This window comes from Siniperca chuatsi, linkage group LG18 (assembly GCF_020085105.1).
Source record: "Siniperca chuatsi isolate FFG_IHB_CAS linkage group LG18, ASM2008510v1, whole genome shotgun sequence".
In the NCBI taxonomy this organism is placed as follows: Eukaryota; Metazoa; Chordata; class Actinopteri; order Centrarchiformes; family Sinipercidae; genus Siniperca; species Siniperca chuatsi.
In genome coordinates this window covers 2,486,123-2,511,853 of record NC_058059.1, presented here as the reverse complement: position 1 = coordinate 2,511,853, position 25,731 = coordinate 2,486,123, and the positions used below count along the sequence as shown (strand labels likewise).

At 40.6% G+C, this 25,731-nt stretch overlaps 1 protein-coding gene across 1 annotated transcript; it reads right to left on the bottom strand.

Moving 5' to 3' along the window:
• Window positions 1–313: 313 nt before the first annotated feature.
• On the bottom strand, window positions 314–25,056 carry LOC122865919 (cGMP-dependent protein kinase 1-like). Its single transcript, XM_044174955.1, has 21 exons — window positions 24,738–25,056; window positions 23,663–23,899; window positions 21,190–21,325; window positions 21,034–21,100; window positions 20,846–20,945; window positions 17,935–18,048; window positions 12,990–13,095; window positions 12,834–12,897; window positions 12,585–12,662; window positions 12,075–12,169; window positions 10,296–10,361; window positions 10,084–10,158; window positions 9,234–9,330; window positions 8,990–9,129; window positions 8,002–8,091; window positions 7,783–7,924; window positions 7,536–7,699; window positions 6,116–6,238; window positions 5,967–6,029; window positions 5,784–5,850; window positions 314–4,982 (listed from the first exon to the last, which is right to left on the bottom strand). The coding sequence occupies exons 2-21, from the start codon at window positions 23,886–23,888 to the stop codon at window positions 4,884–4,886; spliced, it is 2,112 nt and encodes a 703-aa protein (XP_044030890.1). The 5' UTR covers window positions 23,889–23,899; window positions 24,738–25,056; the 3' UTR covers window positions 314–4,883.
• Between the last annotated feature and the right edge of the window lie 675 nt (window positions 25,057–25,731).

The following is a 25,731-nucleotide window of genomic DNA, read 5'->3' as shown; positions in this document are numbered from 1 at the left end:
TCTTCAGCTTTAAATGAACTACTGTGCAGCTGTGTTAGAAATGTGCTGTCTGTGACTGTGGTGACATGTCAGCCAGTCACACGGCTGATTATTATCCACTCGCCTCATGTTGCCTTTTTAAATAAGAGCGCTCTGTTATTCAAGATAACGTCACCTAAGATTAACAAATCAATCCTCAAAAGATTCAAAGACCCCAGGCAGAGAAGGTGCAGAATTAACAGGATAAAATGAGGCTGATAATAACAAGTTAGCCGGATTAGTTAAACCAACATGGCCTTGCTTTCTGCTGGTTTCCAAACAGTACACAGGGGGCTCAGTTTTCAACTTAAACTTTATTATTATTATCCCGAAGTACATCAGGTTTGCAGACATTAAACACACAGGAACACACTGATGAGCAGAAACCATCTAGAATCAAAGACAAAAAAAAGCAAGATAAAAAAAATAGACAATGTCATAAATAAATATTCCTAAAAACAAAAAAAAAACACGGGAACACACTGATGACAATGAGCGGCACAGATATAGGTATAGCCAAAGACATAAGAACAATATAGAAAATATTTATTAAAAAAACAATTATTAAACACACTATATAGTAGTTGTAAGCAGATATAAGGACATTTAAGTACTAATTAGTGTATTTGTCAACTATTTTAGAAACAGTTACGGATAATTCCCACAGTGTCAAACTTTTCTTTGTCTAGTTTGAACTTTGCCATCTGCTCCGCTCTATAACTCCTGCCTGTAGTGCTCTTTATCCATCTAGATTGTTTTGGTTCAGTTTTGGTGTTACTCCAGATAATCCACAGGTTTGCTGTGAGCAGTTTCATGTAGGAACTATTTTCTTTCTACAGATAGTTCCTACATGAAACTGCTCACAGCAAACCTGTGGATTGTCTTGAGTAACCGGGTCGTGATTTCTGGAAAGAGACGTTGCTGTTGAGTTTTTCAAACGTATTTTTTTTGGCGCTTTGTGCTCCACGAGCCGAGCGCCATACAGTCCCATTATATTCAAATAATGCAGACGTCTCTACTGCTGATATCTCCAAAACTCATACCAACTCACACCAAAGCGATCTAGATGGATAAGCAGCTCTGCAGGTAAGGACTTTGGGGTGAACTGCCCCTTTAAGGTTTTGTGACACAGGTGAATAACTGATTTAGATGTCAGTGCTGCACCGAACCAGCTGTGCTTGTTGTTGTAGGAGATGTGGAAAAATCTGTGTGTCTTATCTGCGAGTAAGTTATCAGCGAATTGTGGGAGAGTCGTTACTGGAGGCGGCTGCGTTTCCATCGTGGCCTGGTTTACCACAGGAACCAGTGAACCTCGCAGCACTCTGCTGACTTCAATAGCCCGGAGGTCAGCAGGCGCCGATAAACATCTCACACTTTAGTTTTCATTAACTCCCCCTCCAGCACACTCACCTCTCCAAACCAGAGCCACGTGGAAAAAATGATCAACTCTGAGGCTTGTTAAAGCAGCATAGCTCCACTTATTTCCAGTCAAATGTATTGTTTTAATCTTTAATTAATTCCCTGATTCAATACAAATACTCAAACTGAACACAGTGAAGTCCTCATAAACACACAACTCAGTCACTTACATGAAACCACAACCACGTTACTGTCAGTGTGAAGCAGTGGTGGAGGAAGTACTTTTAAAGTATGTAAGTATAATCAGTAAAATGTACTTGAAAGTAAAAGTACTCAATGCAGAAAAATGTCCCCTGTGACTGGGGAAGAAGGTTAAAGGAGGATTATCAAAATAGTTGCCAATGAATTTTTTTATTTTTAATTTTAGCTATATTTGTATAAACTGCTGGGTAGTTTAACTTATAGCAAAACATCATATTTTATAAGCTCTTCATATGTTTTGTGTGCAAAAATCTATAAAGTAACTAGTAACTAATGTTGTCAGATATATAGTGAAGTAAAAAGTAGAATATTTCCCTCCGAAATGTTGTGGAGTGGAAGTATTAAATAACATAAAATGGAAATACTCAAGTAAAGTACAAGTACCTCAAATTTGTACTTAAGTAGCCTACAGTACTCGAATAAATGTATTTCAGCAAAATACCCCAAAAAAGTATTTAAACCACCTCCATGGCAAAGTATACAATACAAAGAGACCATAAAGGAGGATAAAATGGTCCAAAAAATATAAAACCAAACTAAACTAAAATGTAGCTTCATTCTTGAAAACTAACATTTGTGGTTTCAGTGCAAAAATACTGAATTCTTTTAGCACAAGCTGTCAACAACACTGCTAATTCAAACACTGAGGAAACATAAACCACATACAAACAACAACCTTTTCTAAGCCCACCAACAAAGGGCTGTTACTGGTGTTTTGCCTGTGAAAGCTCTCGTGCTTGCAGGGGAACATATATACAGCTCACAATGATAATGGTGACAGATTTACCATCAAAATTCATAACAACTTTTTAAAAAAAGGGTCAGGCTTCTCATTTCTAGCTGACGACCGCTGATTTTGCTGAAATTACAACAGGGGGTAGCAGATTTTATCAGATGTAGCTAGCTAGCTAATTAAGCTAACATTAGCTCCATTAGTTGGTTTATGGACTAATGAGTACAGGTAATGTAATGATATCTAACACAAGTTTGGCTGGAGTGTAAACTTCCCCAAATAAACAGCAGGACAGAGCCGCTAACGTTAGCATAAACTCTGATATATGGCTTTGTTGAACACTCGATTCTGATCGGCACTCTACGGTCTATTGTTCCTGAATAACAGACCGTTGCTGTGGGCGCAGTTCTGATCATAGACAATAAAATCTTTTTAAAATCAATATTCTGTGTCAAATTATTGATTTCTTTAGTACGTAGCCATATAATTAGCGGGATAATGTACAGCGAGAGGGTCATTATTGTGAAATAAACCACGAGAGGGTGACGCAGGACCCCGACGCGAAGCAATAATGATCGACACGCTTGCTGTACATTATCCCTTATGTATCATCCAGTACTACAAAAAATACTACACAGTGCTAATTGTTAACAGAGGTTTTTCTAACGTATCCTGAACCCCACAAACTAATTTAACCTAGTTAGTTTATCATATGAACTAACTTCTCCTTGGAAGTAACGCTGAGTTACTACTGTAGGTGGTAAGCTAGTTAGCCGAACATGCTAACGAATGCATTTTAGAGCAGACAAACGTTTAATTCATTCACTCCTGTTCTTGTGTTTTGTGACGGCTACAGAAAGACACGACCCTCCAAACGCTTTAAATGCTGAGTATCTCTTCATCAAGAAATACAAAGACTGGCAGACCTGCTCTGGTTGTTAAACTATGATTAGCCAATCGCTGTTCGAGGACGGGGTTTAGCAAACGGTCAGTTCCTGATAAACTCAAATCTACTTCGGTGAAAATGTGACTCACTGGGGACAGAAGACAAAGGTATCATGAGTGACAGTGTTAAATTGAAAATATAATTGGAAAATATAGGACATATCCTTTTCCTGTCAGTTGCTGACAAGATTTTCCCTCTCTCAGCTCATAAATGTCACATCTTGGTAACTTGGGGATTATAGAGACGCTGTCCCTGTCATATTTACCCCTGTGGCTCTATTGTTTAATCAGCTCTGATGTATCTCTGATACGCCAGCAGGCCTGGTACCTGAAGGCAGCACAATGCTCATTTGTCCAGTCAGTATGAATTGATGTTGATCTTCTCATCTCACTCAGAAAGAAAGCAAATTAGCATATTTCCCAAAATGTTGAACTACTTCTTTGCGGCACCTCATAGGGATTGCAATACAAGTTACATATTGGCTAAGAAGAATGAAAACTAAATCGGAAGGAAGCTTGGACCGGCCACCGAATTTACCAATCTTAGAATAACAGAATATGTCAAATACTGATAAATTACAGTGAAAAAATAATAATATTGGCAACAATGAAGTAGAACCAATGCTGCATGAGGAAACTGCATTTTCTCTCTTTTTAAAATTAAACCTGCCATTAAACCCGTCTTTTTCTGGATTAGATGGACCTTGGACCCTGATAAGAACCGATCTGGGAAAATGTTAAACATAATAACTTTGTGTAATAATTTATAACAAAGAGTCTGCTGGCGGTTTAATCTATGTGGAACTTTCTAAAGTCAGGTTTGAAAATAATGAATCTGATCGATCTTTGTTGAACGGAGTATTAGGGCCACTATTAGGGAAACAAATCGGAGATTTCAAAAATAAAGTAAAAAAATTTTGAGAAAAAAGTTGTATGTAAACTTTTTTTCTTAAAATATTACAACTTTATTCTTGTCATTTTACAATTTGTTGTACGATTTGTTTTCGAGATATTATGACTATTTCTCAAAAAAGTACATTATTCTCAACATATCTGGATTTGTTTTTTTTGTAAAATTGTGATTTTATTCTTGATATATTATGACTTTTTTCTTTTAAATAGTATAATTTTATTCTCTACATATTACGATTTTTTTTTGTAAAATTTCGACTTTATTCTTGATGACTTTTGTTCTCGAGGTAGCATGACTATTCTTAATATAATATGATTATTCTCAGCACATTATGATTTTTTTTTCTCATTAATTTACTTAAATATTACAACTTTTTCTTGTAATATGACTTTTACTCAAATTTATGACTTTTTGATTCAAATATTTAGATTTTATTCTTGAAATCTCAGATTTGGTCCCAATACAGTGGCCCTAATAGTCACTGTGATTATTGTACACTATGCCTTTTCACGACTTTGTTTTGCCCTTTGACTTTTGCAAACATTAGTAAGAAATGAAAAAGCTGTAGTTCTTTCTTATATGGCTTCACTTCCTCTTTGTGAAGAATCCTGTTCCCACTGTTTCCTTTGTTCAGTCAGCTTTCAGACGGTCCTGCTAAAACTCGAGGTCCCAACCGGACTCTTCGTCAGGAGGAGGGCCTTCTATGTCCTCTGGGAAATAGTCAAAGTTGCTATTGTCCAATGGCCCGTTCACCTGATAGAAGAACACATGATGTTAATAATAATAATAATAATAAAACTTTATTTATAGAGCACTTATCAAAACAAAGTACAAAGTGCTTCACAAAAAGAAAAATTAAATAACACAGTGAATGACGAAATATAAAGAAATAAAACACATGAAATACAGAAAAGCAATAAAATAAACAGTAAAATAAACAGCCAGTTCACGTAAAATCAGGATATGCTTTCAGATAAAAATGTGTTTTGAGACGAGATTTAAACGAGGACACTGACTCAGACAACCTAATTTCTTCGGGCAAGTTGTTCCAGAGCCTCGGGGCCCTGATAGCAAAAGCTCTGTCCCCCTTAGTTTCCATCCTGGACTCAGGAACAGACAGGAGACCCCTGCCCGAAGATCTCAGACTACGTGAAGGTTCATAAGGGATTACAAGGTCTAAAATATAATCTGGAGCCAGGCCATGAAGAGCCTTAAAAGTAATCAACAAGATCTTAAAATCAATCCTAAAACCAACAGGGAGCCAGTGTAAAGAGGCTAAAACAGGTGTTATGTGGTCATACTTCTTGGTCCTGGTTAACAGCCTAGCAGCTGAGTTTTGTACAGTCTGCAGTCGTGTCAGAGCTTTTTGATTAAGACAAGTGAACAGGCTGTTACAATAATCAAGGCGTGAGGAGATAAAAGCATGCACAACAGTTTCTGCATCACTAAGATTTAAAATAGATCGTATTTTTGCAATGTTTCTGAGGTGATAGAAACATGTTAATGCTCTCTCCTGTGTACTTCTACCTCTTAGAGACACTGAAGGATACTCACTGTGGGTATGAATGGAGAGTCTATGGTTCCCTGGCGGAGGCCGTCCCAGTTGAAGCCCTCAAACCACCTGAAGGACAAGGACATGTTACGCTACAGTCTTATCGTATAAATATCTCCTACAGAAAACACTCAGAGTGAAATCTCATGATGAGCATCTTTACTGTCATCTCATCTTTACTGTACTTGTGTTTCTGGATATCCTTCACTCCATTTTTCTGATTTCCCAGCCTCTCTGAAGGATTGTCCCTGAGAAACACACACATCAATTGTAAAGATGTTTAAAAGCAGCCCTCTGTTTTACTTTATCTGTACAGTTAAGGTGCACTGACAACCTGCAGAGTCGTTTGATGAGGTTAGCAGCACTCTTGGTGATCTTCTTGGGAAACTCGATCATGTCGATGCCTCTCAGGATGATGTTATAGGTCTTCATGGGGTCAGAACCTGTAAATGGAGGACTGGAGACAGAGTGGGAAAGTTTTATTTATTCAACCCAGAACCCAAACTGGGCCCACAGAGTTCCTACATACAGACATAATGGGGGGCCAAGTCTGGATTACCAGCTGGGCAAAGCGGACAACTGTCACCCTCTTCAGACCGTCAGGATCCCTGCAGGCCCTCGATTTCGACACTTTGTGGCAGTTAGTTGTGGTAGTTTGATTAATTGTAAATTTGATTAGTAACATGCACAACTAAATCACAATCTAAACTGAAATGATAAGGGCCTTAAAAAGAACAGCACCAATTTATTATTTATTGTCGTCTTTTTAATTCCACACATTCTTCTTCCTTGTGAAAACCTGGCGCCTACATTACCCACAATGCAACTCGACCACCAGTCGGAGATTTGGGTGTGTTATGCTAGTAGTTGCTAATGTAGCCTGCAGCAGAGACGAGCAGCGGGCTGCAGAAGTCTGGGAAGCTCACTTCTTTCTAACTCCACACCAGATTTGTTTAATTTTCAAACTTGTAGTCTTCAGCCCCGACCGACGTGAGGCAATTTATCAGACTCGCTCTGATCAGACTCGCTCACCCCAGTGAATTCATGTGTAGGAAACGATGTAGAAACTAGATTTATATGCACTACAGTAACATCTGGAGTCGCTTTTGTAAGGGAGTTGTCCACCTCGAAGAAGACAAATTGAACATAACACTTAGTCTTGGAACAGGACTGTTAATGTTGGCCTTCATATTGACTCAGTCTCAGACTCATTTGGAGTCTTGACTTGGACCACCTGGCAGTGGGCAATAATATTGCTTCATTGTTCTACACATTTCTGTCGTCCAAATGAAGGATTTCAAGCAAATCGCAACAAAAAGCTACCAAGATATGCTATTTAAGGTTTTGTTTTAGACTCCTGGGTTCTTTCATGTAATTACTTGCTTTAAACATTTTGATTATTATATTTTGATAATTTTCTATGTGATTTTGCATGAAGATTCATATAAATTCTTGGATAAATATCCATATTAACATCGTGACTGATGCCGAGTCCTAATGTGCATTCATTCTGCTGTGTAGAGAGTTTTCAAAACATATTGAAGTGGCCATGTGTACTCTGCTGTGTGCTCTCTATTTGTTAATCCGCACAGGTCCGGACCTAATAGGTAGAAATAAATAACCCAGTGGAGGAAATGGTTATTACTATGTCAGATTTCAAGGTGTCCTCCATACAGAAATGTGATAACAAAAAATTTCTGGTACTTACAAACATGCTGACATTAATGAAAATGTATAACATCTTACTGGTGTACCTGCCACTGAGCAGCTCAAAGACCAGTATTCCCAGAGACCAGCAGTCAGCTGAACTGTCATGGCCTTTGTTCAGGATGATCTCAGGGGCGACGTACTCAGGAGTCCCACAAAATGTCCACGTCTTCTTACCCAGACCCACCTTTTTAGCAAAGCCAAAGTCCACCTGGGCAAAAGAAGAAACACGCATTAGGAATATTTTCTTTGTGAAATATCTGACCCACATATCTTGAAAACATGTGTCCACACCAGCTTGGCGTATCCTCGGTGGTCCAGGATGATGTTCTCAGGTTTGAGGTCTCTGTAGATGATTCCTCTGGAGTGCAGGAAAGCCAGAGCCTCGATGACACAGCCCGTGTAGAAGCGAGTGATGCAGTCATCAAATGATCCCCTGCAACAGAAGCAAAGGCCGACGCTGAGGATTTCATGGTCTTACAGAGTTGAACACACACACACACGATCACACACCTGTCTTGCAGTACCGTCCACAGCTCTCCTCCGAGGCAAGCCTCCAGCAGCATGTAGAGATATTTAGAGTCTCTGAACGTCCGATACAGCCTGCAGGAAGACAAAGAATGTGTGTTTTATAAGTTAAATTTAAAGGAGTAGTTTTAGTTCCCAAAGTATGGATGCAACATGTTACTGACACACCGTACATTAAAATTAAATAACTTATTAAGATATTAAAAACAAAAGAAAGATTCATATTCAAATGACAGAAGTTTTGCCAGATTTATGTAGATGTAAATAACTGTTTTGTATATTGCTCTTCATATAAAATAGAGGAGAAAAACAAAAGGAGATAAACGATTTAACAAGAGATTTGATATCAGACTGCAGCTGATGATGCTTTTCATTCTGGATCCATCTGCTGATTCTTTTCTCCATCGATCCATCGATCGATCGGTTTGGAAAACTCGTGAAAACAGTGAGAAACGCCGTCACGACGACCCAGAGCCCAAAGTGACGCCTTCACCGTGTCGTCGTGTCCGACCGACAGTCCAAAGCTCGACGTTATTAACAAACATTACAGTTATTACAGTCGTTCAGAGGAAAAGCAGCAAACCTTCGTTTCAGCTGTACTTGTATAAACTGTTGGGTAGTTTAATTTGTAACAAAACATCATATTTTATAAACTTCATATGTTTTGTGTGGAAAAATCTTAATTTGTAAAGTAACTAAAGCTGTCAGATAAATGTAGTGAAGTTAAAAGTCCAACATTTCCCTCTGAGACGTGGTGGAGTGGAAGCAGAAACTGCTATGAAAAGAAATAATTCAAGTAAAGTACAAGTACCTTAAATTTGTACTTTGTACTCCACGACTGAACATAACACCAAAGAAAAAGTCAACTCTTGCCACTATTCAGATCATCTAAAGTGTTAGGTAGTGCAGTGCACTTTTAATTAGACCTGAATAAATGCTCCGTGACCCCGGAGACATAAAAATGCAGTGTGACCTGATGATGAAAGGACTGTGAGCCTCCATCATGATGCGGCGCTCCGACAGGATGTGGCCCTGCTGGCTGGTGTCCAGGATGTGGCGCTTCTTTAACACTTTCAGGGCAAACGATCGAGTGGAATCATTCTTTAATTGCACCTGAACGCACAAACACACACACATTCAGTACAGACAGACAAGACTAGCATGTATTTATACATTATCGACTGCAACACGACATCGTCATATCCACATATACTCACCAGCTCCACACGACTAAAGCCTCCCACCCCCAGAGTGCAGATGAAGTTGAAATCACTAAGTGACACACTGGAAAAGAAATCTGCCTCTGCCTGCAGTCTACAGAGCACAGGGAGGAGACATTAAGAAGGAGAAATAAAGGACAGGACACTGTAACACTAGAACATCCACTTACCTACAAATTATAAATGATGTATTTATAGTTTAAAATATAAAACTATGCTTTAACATGTACGTGTCATCCATCTATAAATCCTGCACACTGTATATTCTGTACATTGACACGTATACATGCATATACTGTACATAACGACCCACTTCGTGTAAATAAGGTCATCTATCCTTTGTATTGTTTACAATCTACAGAACATTTGACTTGTATGTAGACATTGTATGTTGTTGGTTATTGTTTCTTTTTATTATTATATATTATATATACACCTATTTTTCACCTACTTGTACATAATAGTTAAATGTCTCTGTTTACCTCTGATTGTTCAGCTTTGTTGACTTTGTTTTTAGCTGTAAATTGTTCTGTGTAAGTAAACTGAGAGCAACTTAAAACCAGAGTCAAATTCCTTGTATGTGTGCACACGTACTTGGCCAATAAAGCTGATTCTGATTCTGTGTTAGAGGAATATCCTTAGTCAATTTTCCATCTCAGTGTAGCTCCGATTTCAACCAAACTGTAGTAAAATTGCCTGAACTTTTAACGATCTACATGTCTGAAGAGAGCTCAAGAGCTGAACTTCTCAAGTAGGAAAAGGTCAACTTTTGAAACTTTCATAGTGCTTAATGTTCTTCCAACTTTCCAAACACAAATACCTTTTCGAAATATATCAGTGAGCTCACCTTGCATTGACCTCATCGCTGTCGTACTGCTTGTTGTTAACATCATCCAGTCCTCCAATCAGCTGTTTGAAAGACCTGGGACACACGTGTGAATGAGTAGCTGAACCAACAAGTAACACAAAGATGCCTTTAACGGGTGAGTGCGAAGTGAACCACAGACTCCACCACCGTATAAAAACCGATGTTTATGGTTAACAAAGACCCTCACTCACTCTCTATCAATGACCAGACATGTGACGTCTCCCACAGCTGTGACACTGGCTGTTCGAACATCCTCACTGCAAAGGAGACACAGAAATGAGAAATTAAATTAAGCGCAGATTGTATGGCTGCTTACTGATTTAGAGTTTACATACAAACAGAGTTGTTCTAACATTTGTGTTATTGTTGGATTGACGTATAATCTGTGTTTGTGTACCTTTATATACTGCATATGAAATACATTATTACATTAAATTGAAAATGTTTTTTGCGGAGGATTTTAATGTCAAATCCATACCATAGGTTTGTAGATAAGCTGTCACATTCAAACCACTGGATCCTGCACCTGCCTGTAAATCATTCAACTGTCCCAGTCTGCCTCGGTTGTCTGCGTTTGGGTCCTTCCCCTGTTGCCTCGCGTTCACAACAGGAAGCCATTGTTTTCCACTAATTTCAGCGTTAAATGAACATGAGCTTGCAAAGACCTAAACCTTGCTTGAAACAGTTATTCTGTTATCGTACACTGTTCTCTGCCTTTACCCCTTTTTGGGGTTCTCCTGTGGATTCACAGCATATTGAGTAACATCACACAGACAGATTGGGAAACACGAAGCCCTTTTGTTCACTGCTCCGCTGAGTTGTGTTATTTTCCAGGGAACATTTGGCTGTTCGTGTAAAATGTGTCTTTTGTCCGGCACACTAAGCCCCCCTCTAAAACCACAACTTGGGATATTGGACAGATTAAACCAACGAGATATAACGCGTGAATTTTAGAGTTGCTGGTCGGTGGATTTTGTTACCTTTGCAGAGAGCCAGGCTAGCTGTCCTTTAAGCTAACGTGCTGCTGGCTGTAGCTTCATATTTATGCATCATACAGACATGAGAGTGGTGTCGATTTGAACAAAACATCAAAATATTCCTTTAAGGTTAGGGAACAATCGAGGACATGGTGAAAAGAAACCAACTTTGACTGTTGGTAGAAAATGGGGGTGCGATCTACAGTCAAGGTTCTCCGATGATTTTAAAATCATAACTTCTGGAGAATGTTTTCCTCTCTTCCTGGGATTCCTTGCCATAAATGAATCGTGATTTTAAACACAGAACTGTGGATAATCAATCAGAAAATGATGTTTATTCTAATTTTCTGCCCTTATCCTTTGAGATTTGTTAGATCACATGGTGATATTTTTTTAGCCTCACACTATCTGAGGTGGAAAAAAAACACACCGCCAACATGCAGAATTGTCCGATCCTTTATTTTGCAGGATATCCTCTTGCTGTTACCAGTTTCAAATCAGGTCGGATCGGGTCTTGAAGGCACAGGCCGGGTTCGGTCTTGGTTTTAGGCCCGTGCAGTACTCTAAAACACACAGGCACACTACCACACTCTCAGTCGTTGTGTCCTTTGCTAGCTATCTTATGGCTAATGTCTGTACAGTTGGTACATTGGCTATTTGGGACAAGCGGGCAAATTCACATGAAGGACGAGAGGCTAAAATTCGCTTCACTTTCTGTCTAAATACACCTTTAGAAGTTTTTGCGGCAACACCTCGCTACTTCCACCTTTGGTTCTGAGATAACAGACATGACACGTACGGCCACTAGAGGTCCCTGTCATGCACACATTTTAGGCATTTAAACAAATACTGTGGTTTTCTGCAGAGGACAGTCTCTACCTTGTAGGTGGAAAATCAATATAAAAACATATAGTATGTTAAAGTATGAATGAAGTATGATTCTCGGTGAATTCTTATAATTTGTGCGTGTGTGTGTGTGTGTGTGTGTTTCACCCTTTCAGAGCCTGCTCTCCAAACCAGTCCCCTTTACAGAGAGTCTTCACGGCCACCTGCTCGTCGCTGGGTGAGTTCTGCTGAGACACTTTCACCTGCGCACATCACAGATCACAACATTTTTTATCTTTTACTTTTTAGGTTGTCACATATTTGTCACGGTAATGCAGTTATGAGCTAAGACTGACATTTGACATTTGAGTCAGCTGCTGAACAGACACAACCAATATCACATTATCCTTTTACACAATGTCGATTTGTACTTGTTTGTCTCCTGGATTAGATTTTACAGCTGCATATGGAATCTCCTCAGAACCAGCTGCACCTTAAGTACATGGCGCAGTCTCATCTTTTCCCTTGGCATTGCACCCCGATGCCCCCCTTGTCGACGTGCCCGGTGGATCCACGTAGGCCAGATTCAAGCCTAGAAACTTTCTCTTTCCCTCTCTGTTATGTTCTCTTCTTACCTCCTAATAAATCCTTCATTCTCTTGTCATCCCTCTTCCTCACCTGTCCTTCACTGATGATGAAGAATGTGTCTCCGGTGGCTCCCTGACGGATAATGTAATCACAGTCACTGTAATGAGTCTGAGAGAGAGCAGAGAGAGATGTGAATCATGTGTACACAATACCTCAGATTACTGAACAGAACATTTCTAAACGATTTGTATTTGCCAGATGGAAGAACAGATGGCAGAAACATATACTGTATGTCTGTGAGCGAGCGCTTATAATAGAAAAGTGTTTGGAAATCATCACCTCCTCCAAAACATCAGCCAGTTTGCTGAGAATGTCCTCAGGTAGCGACTGAAAAGAGGGAACGCTGGGAGGAGAGTACAGAGTGAGAGATGTGAGTCATCCTCATGTGGCGAGAGCTTGAAACAGTGAAGAGGTGAGCACATGTATGAGCTGTACCTGCGGAGGAAGTCCGTGTACTGGGAATGTTTGATGAGACCAGTCCTCATCATAATGGTCTGGAAACCCTGACGGTCAATCGCCCAGAGCTTGATGTCAGTCAGAGCTACAGACATACAGAAGAAGACAGAAATGCCAAGCTAAAAACTTTTGTCTGCTATGATTTGAAGTGTTTTACACCAGAAAAGATGCTGAACATGTAATTCAAGTAATTCAGCATCTCATCAGGTGCTGATGAGAGTCACATAGCCCTCGTCTCCTTTAAATTGACCAGTTTTCCACTTTATTTCCGTGTGTTTGTCATCATGGTGGAGCGTCTGTAACGTCCACTGCAGCCAGCTGTATAAGCACAGTGTGAAGCACTAACAAACACACTAATTCATGAGTCAGCCAGTAGGAAAGGTTTTATGGTTCCAGATGACTTCAACGGGGAGGACTGATTGCTCTCCTTTGAAGAATGTGTTTAAAGAGTGCTTTAATGTTACTGATAATCTTTTCCTATTCCTATATTTTTGCTTTAAAAGCGCTCAAGGTGAAATGAGGCCATGATCTCATAGACCGCCCATTGGTTACTTGGTCTCTGTCTGTATTTATGTACAGTGCCCTTACCTCAACCTCACCGCGATCCCTATGCCTTACGCCAACCACAATTTTCAGCAGCAGTGAAACAGGACAGGTTTAAAAATCTAAGCAGGTTTGAACCTGGAGGAAAAATATACAGAGTTTGATAGGCTGGGATCACCGTTTTATTACCCCACCCCTAAAGCCTAACCTTATATATCATTGGAGGAGTGTTATATTTAATACTTACATACCTGGGATGTATTTCGACCGCATCCTAATCTAAACCTAATGCGAACCTTAATCTTAAAAGCAAGTCATAACCTTCAAACAGTCCTTTGAGGTAGTGAGGACCGGACAAAATGTCCTCGCAATGCAGAAATGTCCTCACTACGATTGCTTAAAACTGAAATTGGTCGTCAGAAAGACACACAAACACACACATAGCGGTGGCTCTTCTGCAAATGGAAATATTAGATGTAAGAACATTTTTCCAATAACTGCTATCTCCCCCTGTTACAATCCCATCAGAGGTTTAATTTCACAACCTGTTACATCCTGCCGCTTTGCTTCGCAGCGGGAATCAATACACAGCATCTTACAATCTTGTCTCATAAAGGACAAGTGTTTGAATCCAGGAGGGCAGGTGACACTGAGCCGGTTTTCTCTGACTGGCTTCTCTGAGTTTTCCTGTCGACCTCCATGTTGCTCTAGCGACATCATGTCTTCCTACATGTTTATTTGCATGTAAACCCATTACCCATTAAAGCCTTATTCATTCTGCCTCATCCTCCACTATTTTCATTATCATCCTCTGTATGGCCGCACCGCAATATGGACCTCGTCATCCACTGTGCAGGCTGAATCCTGAGCGTGCTTTTCATATATCTCATTCTACAGTCAGGGCTTCATTTTACAATTTAAAGGAGCACTAGTCCTACTCAGACTGATGTATAACGTCTTCTGTGGTTCTGGAGGGCTTTCAGGATCATCTCAGCTTGGGCATGGAGCGGTGGTTTCAAACTACCGGCCCAGGGGAGAGATTCAGCCTGCGAGACAATTTCGTAAGGCTCCCCACATGTTTAGAATTTACTGTTAAATCCAACCAGCAAATTTTTTTCCCCATTTTTCCATTGCTATAATATATTAAAGTAATAATTAAATTTTCCAGTAAGGTTGCAAATTCGGAGCATAAAAATTGCCTTTATATTTCACATTTAACAAGTAGCTGTAAGAAACTACACAACCTATCAATATGGGCCATTTTGAAACCTATAGTTGGTTTGTGTCAGGGCGGAAACGAGAAAGGAAACACACGAAGAGAGGATCGGGTCGGATCGCGAACCGCTCCAGAATTCGTGACCAAACCGAGACCACTTCATCTATAGGGTCTCGTTAAGTTTTATTTGGTCTGCACCTGAATACAGTCGCTGTGTTCAGGCCTAAACGAATCGTACCGAGGGGGGAAACGCCCATCGACACTCTGATGTACAATGGTCAACACGACAACGACATGTCTCTTTCTGAACCTAAAAGAAAAGTTGACCTGGAGCACAGACAGTTTAAAGAGACGTGGACAACTGATTCTTTTTTCTTGTAGTTTAATGCGACTAATAGTTGTCTCGTCTGTTCTCCAGGAAAACAACGTGACGTGGCATTAGTCTACTAAACATGCAGAGCAGAGTGATCGGCACAAGGGAGAGGAGAGAGAAAGTGGAGTTATGCACCTTCTCATTATGTTATTGAAATGTAATGTTTAAGCGTAACTTGAGTTAGTAAATTACACATGTACAGTCGCTTTATTACACCATCAATTGACCCTCGTCCCGTTCTATTGTGTTCATTACAACAAAATCCAGTCCCCATATTTTAGACAAAAAAAGAAATCTGTAAATAAAAGTTGATGACGTTCGGCGTAAGACACTATGGCCCCAACTACGAGACAAGGATACGTCCCCCCAATAGAACGTTTTCACACTTTGGTTTAAACTAATGAAATATAACGTGTTAACTTTAGACGTGCTGGTAGGTGGATTTTGTTACCTTTGGACAGAGCCAGGCTAGTGGTTTCCAAGATTAATGCTAAGCTAACAGGACGCTGGCTATAGCTTCAGATTTAACGTACATGATCACCACATTGGAGGCGTGTTTGTGTCCACCCGATGAGTCCAATATTCTCTCTCTGTCAGCTCTGTGTTTGGTCTCCTGAGGGAAACATCCGGCTCTTTAGCTGCTAAACGCTCCGCTGTGTTCACCAGCTGCTCTCTGACTGTCCGTCTGCTGCTGGAACCGACGCTGATGAGAGCGCTGAGACTGAACCAAAACATCAAAGACGCGTCTCAGAAAACTAAAACAACGAGCTGAAAGACAGTAAAAAGCTCCGTAGAGCTGAGGGGAACTGCAGAGTCGGTGATAACTCTCTGTGGATTCTTTCACATGACACATAGTCATTTCATCAAATGTTAATATAAAAATATTGGTGCTGCTTTAATACTTTAATGAACTAGACCTGGACTTTCTCATTGCTCGGACTGGCTGATTTCTTTAGTGCTTATAAATGTGCTGCCTCTCTTTCATTCGCTTGAATGATACAAGGACACTGATTGAACAGAGGTGAGCTCAGAACCTCGTTTAAAGATAAACGGGTTGTAAAGTGCTGGCTGATTTGCTTTTTATACCTCACACAGCCACGAACAAGAGTGCTGTAAACAAATTCATGCCCGAGGTGCCAAAAACACAGTTTTATCAGTCGGGGTCTAGTCATCCCAAAGTGATACAAACAGAAATCAGTTTGACACCGCATTTAAAGCCGATCCATCACCTGAAGCACAACTGTCAGCCAGGAAAATAAACTGATTTGAATTGCAAAGTGAAAACATGCAGAGTCACAACATCGACAGAGAGGTGAAGGAAACGGGATGAAAAGGGACAAGTGAAAGTCTTAAGGCATATCCAGAAAGCTTTCACTAAGAGTTTTCCCCTTAAATCAAAAACACATTTTCCAGTTTCTGATCCTGCGTCCCTGTGTTACTGTTCAGGTATCTCTTGTTTCAGGGGAAAACTCTTATATAAGCGTAACTATTCCTTTAAAGTTTATCTTTAAAAAAAATGCAAGTAAAACTTATAAATAACTGAAACTTAAAATATCAGTTTACATCTGTAATCACTTTTTGTTATTTGAGAAGCCAGAAACACTGCAGTTTTTAGTGTCAGCCTAATGAATGTCGATAACCTGTAGCTCCAACCTGAAAACAGAAGATAAGAAATGCTGATCAGATGTTTTATTTACATTAAAATAACAGCTTTAACATGCTGACTTTTATGCTTTATTTCACACGAGCTACTTGCTCCAAATACTGCAGGATTCAGAAATAATAAGTTGATATGGCTTCTGAAAACTTCAGATCTTAACCATTTCTCTAAAACATTGAATATTCATTACTTAATAAGCAATAATCAGAGGTGAAAATCATCTTACGGTATAATCTGTCAAAAGTTTAAGATTCATAAACTCAGGACTGCGTGGGTGTGGTTTGATCAGATTTGACTGACAGGTGACCAAATGACTCACCAACTGAGGTGATCAGCTAGATCATTTCTGTAGAGAAGAGCGGTGGTAGAAAAGTAACTCAGTATGATGTCAGTTACACAGCAATATCTATCTTAAGCTAACATTAGCCAACATGCTAGTGGTCACACCAGGTGAAGCAGCAGCACTCCTGAGTGTACTGAACGGAGCGAGGGTACATTTTATTGCTCATGAATTCAACGTTTCATCTGTAAGAAGAAAAAGTAATTTCTTTATCCAGAAATCACATAGAACCATATTAAAAAAATCTTACTAATGGTTTCGAGCCATGCTGACAGTTTTATTTACTCAGGTTTTGAGATATCTGTCTCTAAGATCTCTTCTGACATTCACATACAACGAAGAGGAAACCACATTTGAAAAACTCAACAGCAACATGTCTTTCTAAAAGCAGAAAGTGAGAAAAATCTGTTTTTTTGTGCGTGTGTGTTTGGGTGAACCGGCCTTGAAGCGGCAGCGAGGAAGACTTTTAGACAGATGGGAGTTTATTAATAAGAGGAGAAAATGAGACTGTGCAGGGATGATGTTTGTGGCTGACCTTCATCGCAGTTTCCGTTTGTCACTGGTTGAATGAATGTTACTGCTTCATTAAAGCGTTTTCACAGCCTGAATTCATTTCATTTCCAGCAGATGTAGTGGCCTTCACCTGACACTGACATATTTGACACTGACTGACAAAATCGTAAGCCATTTTCACCGGTTCGGAACATCAAACTGCTAGAGAGTAATGGGCTCGTTGCTGGGAACAGCTGGGTTGCTAGTTCGAGCATGTAATAAGTGTGTTTATGTGTTTACCTGTCACAGTTGCTGTGCGAGTGCAGTTGTACAGGATCGCCAGTTCTCCAAACACTTTTCCTTGACCAATGGTGCATAGTTTCTTTCCTTGTTTAGTCACCTCAACCATTCCCTCTGTGAACACACATTAAAGGGTTAACAGGCAAAGAGTCCACCACCTCACTAGCAGGCAAAGAAGTAAATGCTAACATCGGCATGCTAACATGCTCACAATGCAAATAATAACACAAATGTTTAGTGATTTGCAGGGTTGCCAACTTTTTCAACCAGCTGGAGTTTTGTTTTTACTTTTAGCCACGCTAGCAGTATGGATGGTAATGTCTCAGTCGGTTGGTCCGCCGCTTTTAATTTCAGGAACTGGGTCATGAAATTTGGTTGACATCAGGTCGACATGTTAATGTGTCCAACACTTTGGTTTCTGACCAAATTCCTGCAGAACTAATGACGTTCCCATCAGCCTCAGCTGCACTCTGTGTTTACTGCTAATTATCAAATGTTAGCATGCTAACACGCTAAACTAAGATGGTGAACATGGTAACTAGGGTCGCCAACCGTCCCATAAAATACAGAATAGTCCCGTAATTGGAAACTAAAAGACGTGTTTCGTATTGAACTGATGCACTTTGTTCCATTTTTTTTGAGAATCAATTCATTGCAGGTCTATGAGAATATTATTATGAGAAATATTACAGGTTAGACTATTAAGTCAGGGCGATTTGGATGAGATAGAAGGAAACCCTCCTAGCAGAGCTCTAAATATTTTCTGAAATTATTCGATTCTCTGTCGAAATCAGCAGGGGGAGGCGCGTAGAAGCAGCTGTTTGTCGCCTGCAGCTCTCTCTCGCTCAAATCAATTCAAAGGGCTTTACTGGCTTGAAAGTTTCAAGAACAACGTTGCCAGAGCATCAAAATATAATTTGTCCAAATGTTTGGACAGCACACAATAACAGTAATATGAACATTAACACCACATAAAGATTGATTTATATATATATATATATATATATATATATATATATATATATATATATATATATATATATATATATATATATATATATACAGTATATATACACTCTCACTCTCACTCTCACTCTCTCTCTCGTTGACTGTCCCTTCACTTCAGCTGAGGCTGATGGGAATGTCATGCCAAAGTTATTACAATTCATCCTGAGGGGAACATGAATGTCAATCCATCCAATAAATGTCGAGATATTTAACTCAAAACCACAAATATCAACCTGCTGGTGGCGCTAACAGAAACATCAGGGGCTCGCCAAAGTGAGTAGGATTCATCATCTAGGGACCATGAATGTCTGTACAAAATTTCATGGCAATCCGTCCGATAGTTTGACCGACCGACAGACATTGCCATCCCTATAGAGCCATATAGCTGCCACAGCCCAATACACACTACAGATATGTGCACACATGCACAGACTGAGAGTAGGGATCCGCCATCCTCACTACACCGCTTCGTGGAAATCCATGAATTCAAAAGAGATTTGAGTTTCTGTTGAAAGAGACTAAAGTGAACAATGTCAGTTCATCAGAAGCTCTTGCGTGGAGAGAGATGAGGGAGCAACACAGCGCAGCAGTAGTGCCTTTCAGTCGGAGTGTGTGAAAGACTGGCTGTCCTTGGGAGTGAAGAACAAGTAGATTTTGACGCCAGAGGAGTGAAGGTGTCAGGAACATACGACTGAACTGGACTCAAGCTACAGCGCACAGTTGCAGTTTTTGTGCATTGATTCATGCAGTATGTGTGTGAGTGTTTTATCACTTTACACACAAAACACCTACCAGACAATGACCGTGACATCACCTCAACTACTGGCATAATATGTCCTATATCCATAATATATCTCCTCCTGCTATTTTCTCCCTACCAGGCTTTGTGTCACACGCTGTCTGTAATAGAGCCTCTGTTTACTCTGGCTATTTTGCAATCTTGTGTTTCCTGTGCTCAGACAAATGGGCTGTCTGTCCACATCAGTCCAATTCAACGTTTCACCTTGGATTAGTTTTGTCCCATTGAGCAGAACGGCATCTGCTGCACCTTGACTGCTTCTGTCTGTCTGTATGGAGCGTTCGGTGGGTGCTGCTGCATCATGTGACATGCGCCAGATGATGCACCACCCTACGATGTGTGTTGCACATAAACCTGCAATAACTGATTGTTTTGGCCACTTGGGGGCAGCGGAAACAAGTTGCAAACTTGACATTGACATATCATCATTCATTTGGAGGCGTGTTTGTGTCGCCTGATGGACGTCAGTCCGGTCTTCTCTCTGTCAGCTCTGTGTTTGGTCTCCTGAGGGAAACATCCGGCTCTTTAGCTGCTAGATGCTCCGCTATGTTCACCAGCTGCTCTCTAAAGGCCAATTTACATTACAGTGGAAAAACAAGGGTCTTGCGCTGTTCGTTCCGCGTCGGTCAGCTCAGTATTTATGACTCCAGACCTCCCAGTGACCAAGCGGCACCACCTTTAGCTACAATGCTAATGTAGCTAACAGCAGATTGCTACGCTTCAGAGACTCTCGCAGTGTTTTTGTGACAAACCTGGTACCTGCATCTGCTTGCCGATATTTCAAGCAAAATGTGTTACTTTTTTGTTGTTGTTGTTGACCTTGTTAGGTCATTTTGTTATTATACAGTTCTGGAAGTAATTCGTTTTTCATCCATCTTTCAGATGCGCCCACAAAAGTCAGCGCAGCTTGGCTCAAAGTTCAACAAATTTGAAGCTTTAACAAAGTTTTCTGACATTTTTTTAGACTCAAAGAATCCTCAAAAAAATATTGATTAGCACATTTATCGATTACGAAAATATTCATTATAATGTCATGTGAAATATACACAATTTTAACCTGATTCTGATTGACCAACAGTGAACAGAGATGCTGGCCGGCCTTACCCTCCAGAACGTAGACTGTGGAGCCGTCATCTCCCTCCTGGATGACACAGCAGCCCTTGGCCAAGCTGGTGGGATGCATGCAGTCCATGATGGTGAGAATCTGCACACGTGAGCCAACAAATGATAAAATCATACACATGAGAGGGATGATGGTCCGTTAAAAAAAAGCAGCACAGGTGTGTCGCTACCTGCCCGTGTTCCAGATGTTTCATGAAGTCATTGTCCATTAGAGCCCTCTGGATCAGCTCACTAGACCTACGAATACACAAAAAGGTCAATCCACATGTGTGTCTGTGTTGGTGATGTGTGTGTGTGTGTGTGTGTGTGTGGTTTCCCGTGCTCACTCTTTGGTCTTGCAGTAGCTGGTGAGGGTGACATCAGTGAGCTGGGAGGGGTCCAGCGCTGTGGGCTCTGCAGAGATGGCCTGTCTCTTTATTCGCTGAGGCTCATCGGGTGCTGCCGGAGTCTGAACCGCTGCTCCTTGTAGACACATCCAAAGAGACGATGGTTAGTTAGGCACACACAACTGGTCTGTCACATCCTAATGCATGAGCTGCTGGGCCCCCATTAACCCCTCGCCCCCCCCCTAAATACATTAAAGGGGAACTCCAGTGATTTTACACCTCAGCGTGAGTTTCCAGGTGTTGTGGAGTACGACTATGTGTTATAAAGCCTTTAGTGTCTCCAGAGGGAGCTGTGTGAAGTCTGATAAATGTCCTCAAGTGATGTCACTTGAGTCAGCGTCGGTCGGGGCTGAAGACTACAAGTTTGAAGGTGAAACAAATGTGTTGGTGTGGAGTTAGAGAGCAGTGAGCTCTGCAGCCCGCTGCTCGTCTCTGCTGCAGGCTGCAGGCTACATTAGCCGCTGCTAGCATAACACACCCCAATCTCTGACTGAACTGTCTGCAGTCGAGTTGCATTGTGGGTAATGTAGGCGGCAGGTTTTGACAGGGAAGAAGAATGTGTGGAATAAAAAAGACGATAACTCTGGTTCTGCTGCATCGATTTTGATCCTTTTTTAAAAACTGTCCATCGTGAGTCTGACAGTGTTACAGGAGTGCGGTGATAAATCAGTAGAATACAGATAGGAATATGCAACATGTAAGCACGATACGGAAATAATGAATGTAAAAAAAAACAAGATCTTGACAAATGGACTAGTGTTTAAGATGCGTCCATATAACCACAACTTCCCAATGTTTGATTCTGGCCAGGAACCTTTGTTGCATAATCTATTGTGTCTGTTGTCTGTCCATCTATTGTGCACGTATCTGTCGATCTACTGCAAACACCTGCCATTACAAAGTCTGTCCACTGAACTACAGTAGTGACACTCAGGAAACCAGGAGCTTTCGGGGCCCCTGGCGTTCTGGATCTTGTTGCCCAGTTGATCATCCAGTCATGGTCCTTTATAACCTTCAAGTTACAACTTCACAAAGTGCAGCTGTGGATGCAGAGGCTGGTGGACAAGAACAATATAACGGATCCTTCTCGAGAAAACATTAGCACTCACATATTACAGGTGGTATTTAGAGGCAGTGCGGTAAAACTATTGACAGAAACGTAAAGCAGAAATTGGCCCTTTCTTTTGGTGGAAAATGTCAACAGTTCTGACATGGTGGAGGAGAAAAAGTGAAGCGAGTGAACATGACTCTAGAATTAAAGCAGGGGAGTCGACGTGAGTAAATTACTTGTTATTCTTATATTTTGTTATAAAATGAAATATCACGTCTTCAGGACCAGGGTATAAAACGGACAAAATAAAACATAAGGCATCCCAGGTGTGTGTGCATCACAAATATATAATAATAACCCCCGCCACATATTTATAGGCTGTATTTTTAAATTTTGAATTATTTAAACGGGACTGTTTTTAGGCCAGGAAATAAATGATTCAGTGTTTCCTCACCAAAATTTTATTCCTGAAAGTATGAGAGGACTTGCGGATGTATAACTGAATGGTTAACGGAATGAATAAAATATGAAAAATCACCTCATTTAGTGTCTGGTGAAGGTTTTGGGGGATGGCGGAGTCGGCTCACTACCTCAGTATTTGTTCAGTCCTGGCTACAGACTTACAGACAGCGGAGGATCTGTTACTTAAGTAAAAGTAGTAACACCACACTGTGAAAATACTCTGTTACAAGTAAAAGTGCTGCATTCAGAACTTTACTTAAGTAAAAGAGTGTAAGTATAATCAGCTACATTTACTGAGTATCACAGTAAGAGTCGTCCCTGTGCAGTAAAACGCTCCTGTCAGTGTTTTATTATATCTGATGTTTCTGGATTCATATTCCTGCTGCATTCATGTGTGTGTTGCATTTTACTGCTGCAGATGTTTAAGGTTGAGCTCATTTTAACTGCTTTATATACTGTTGGGGAGTTTAATCTGCAGCAATGCATCATGGTCTATAAGATCATCACGTGTTTGTGTAGCGTTGCTGTCCTTGAGAGAAACAGCCTGTTTTCAGCTCTGTGACGATGCGTTTCCCAGCTGATCCGAGGGGGGGTTAAAGAGTTTATTCAGCTTCAGGAGGAGGAGAGTTTTCTCAGCACGTGAAGGAAACTCTTCATCCTTCAGTTCATCACAAACATCTGGAGATACGAGGTTTTCACTGGACAGGAAATGAAAAACTGTAATCTGTGAAGTGACTAAAGCCGTCGGACAGATGTAGTGGAGTAAAAAGTCCAATATCTGCCTCTGAGATGTGGCGGAGTGGAAGTAGAAAGTTGCATAAAATGGAAATTCCACCACTGCCTATGGGACAAACAGTGAATCCACCTTAACTGGCAGGTGTGGCGATTGCACTGCCTCACCTGTGTTTGCCGTCTCCCCGGTGTTGGCTGCGTGCTGCGAAGCGCTGCGGTGCTTGTCCAGCTCGATCTGCAGCTGTCTGATCAGATCATCCTTCGTGTCCAGCTCCAGCTCCAGCTCATCGATGAGAGAGTCTCTCTGCCGGAGCTCCTCGATCTTCAGCTGCAGAGCCAGCTGCAGGTCCCTCAGGGTGCCGGTGCTCTTCGACACAGCCATGTACGAATACATGTACAGATATACTGGGTGGGAGGAGGAGGAAGAGGAAGATTACAAAACTTATTACAGCTGGGGAAAGCTGTATTGTACACAGTGGTGGAAAGTTACTAAGTACATTTACTCAAGTACTGTACTTCAGTACATATTGAGGTACTTTTTATGCCACTTTATACTTCTAATCTACTACAATACATACAGAGGGAAATATTTACTCCACTACATTTGTCTGACAGCTTTAGTTGCTAGTTACTTTTTACAGATTCAGATTAATACAAAATATAACTAATATTCAACAACAATCAACTAATAAATGATGAATTATAGATTAAGCTACCTGGCAATATATTAAAGTAAGTATAATGAGCTCCACCTTCACCAGCTGCAACATTAAAGTGATGAACACATTTATGCATCAATAATTATAATCCAACAATATAATATACATTATTCTGAAATGGGCCATTCTGCATAATGAGTACTTTTACTTTTGGTACTTTAAGTATATTTTGATGCTGATACTTTTGTACTTTTACTTAAGTAAAAGACCTTAATACTTCTTCCACCACTGATTTGTTCCCCAGCAACAACAATAATAATAAATACTCCATATTCAGAAGCATTTAACAATGTAGTTTCCCAAAGAAGATAACACCACAGCTAATTTCATTGCAACAGTTAATAGGTTAATACCCTGTAAATATTCAGCTAAATTATACTTTTCTACTGCTACTCACACAGTCCATGTGTCTCAGTAAAGGCACCCACTACATACTTTATTGGCACCTCATCAACAGTAAATAATTCCACTGTAATATAGTCTGTAATCTGAAGCGTCACCCCATAAATTCATCATGTACTCACTTTTTCAGTCTGAAGTACGGATCGTTACAACGAAGAGTCCAGTCCGGAGGAGCAGATCCAGTCCCGGTCCAGGCGGGGAAATAAAGAAATTAATCAATTATTGGAGTTATTAATAAACTTACACGAGCAGGCGAGGTCATGGTTCTTGATAAAACAACATCCACAACAGCGATGAAGCAGAGTCGGACAGAGACTGAGCTCAGAGGATGAAGAGGCGCAGCTGAGGCTGACAGCTACTACAAAATAAAAGTCCAGTGGTGGAGGAAGCATTCACAGCCTTTACTTCAGTTAAAGTCTAATCAGGGAAAAGTCCTGAAAGTGTTAAAGCAGTGCAGCGTCCCTGTGGCTGCTGTGCTGTTATATATTCTATCATCAGGTTATTATTCCTCGTGCATTAATGTAAAGCAGGATGTTGCTGCTGCAGCTGGTGGAGCTGGAGCTCATGTTGAACCGGTTTGTATCGGACTGCAGCTGATGATGCTTTTCATTCTGGATCCATCTGCTGATTCTTTTCTCCGTCGATCGATCCATCGATCGGTTTGGAAAACTCGTGAAAACGGTGAGAAACGCCGTCACGACGACCCAGAGCCCAAAGTGACGCCTTCACCGTGTCGTTTTGTCCGACCGACAGTCCAAAGCTCGACGTTATTAACAAACATTACAGTTATTACAGTCGTTCAGAGGAAAAGCAGCAGATCTGCACATCTGAGAAGCTGCAGCCAGGAAATGAATAGTTGCCAATTAATTTTCTGTCAATCAACTAATTGATTAATCGACTAATCGTTTCAGCTGTACTGTATAAACTGTTGGGGAGTTTAATTTATAACAAAACAGCATTTTTTATAAACTCTTCATATGTTTTGTGTGTAAAAAGTCCAATATTTCCCTCTGAGATGTGGCGGAGTGGAAGTAGAAAGTGACATGAAAAGAAAAGACTCAGGTAAAGTACAAGTACCTCAGATTTGTACTTAAGTTCAGCACTTGAGTAAATGTA

Excerpts from the sequence above, each read along its gene's own strand:
- LOC122865919 (XM_044174955.1), bottom strand. The coding sequence starts at position 23,888 with ATGTATTCGTACATGGCTGTGTCGAAGAGCACCGGCACCCTGAGGGAC. Across the intron at positions 21,326-23,662 it reads CGGGGAGACGGCAAACACAG|GAGCAGCGGTTCAGACTCCG; the intron begins GTGAGGCAGTGC and ends TGTGTCTACAAG. Across the intron at positions 9,331-10,083 it reads AGCGATGAGGTCAATGCAAG|ACTGCAGGCAGAGGCAGATT; the intron begins GTGAGCTCACTG and ends TGTGCTCTGTAG.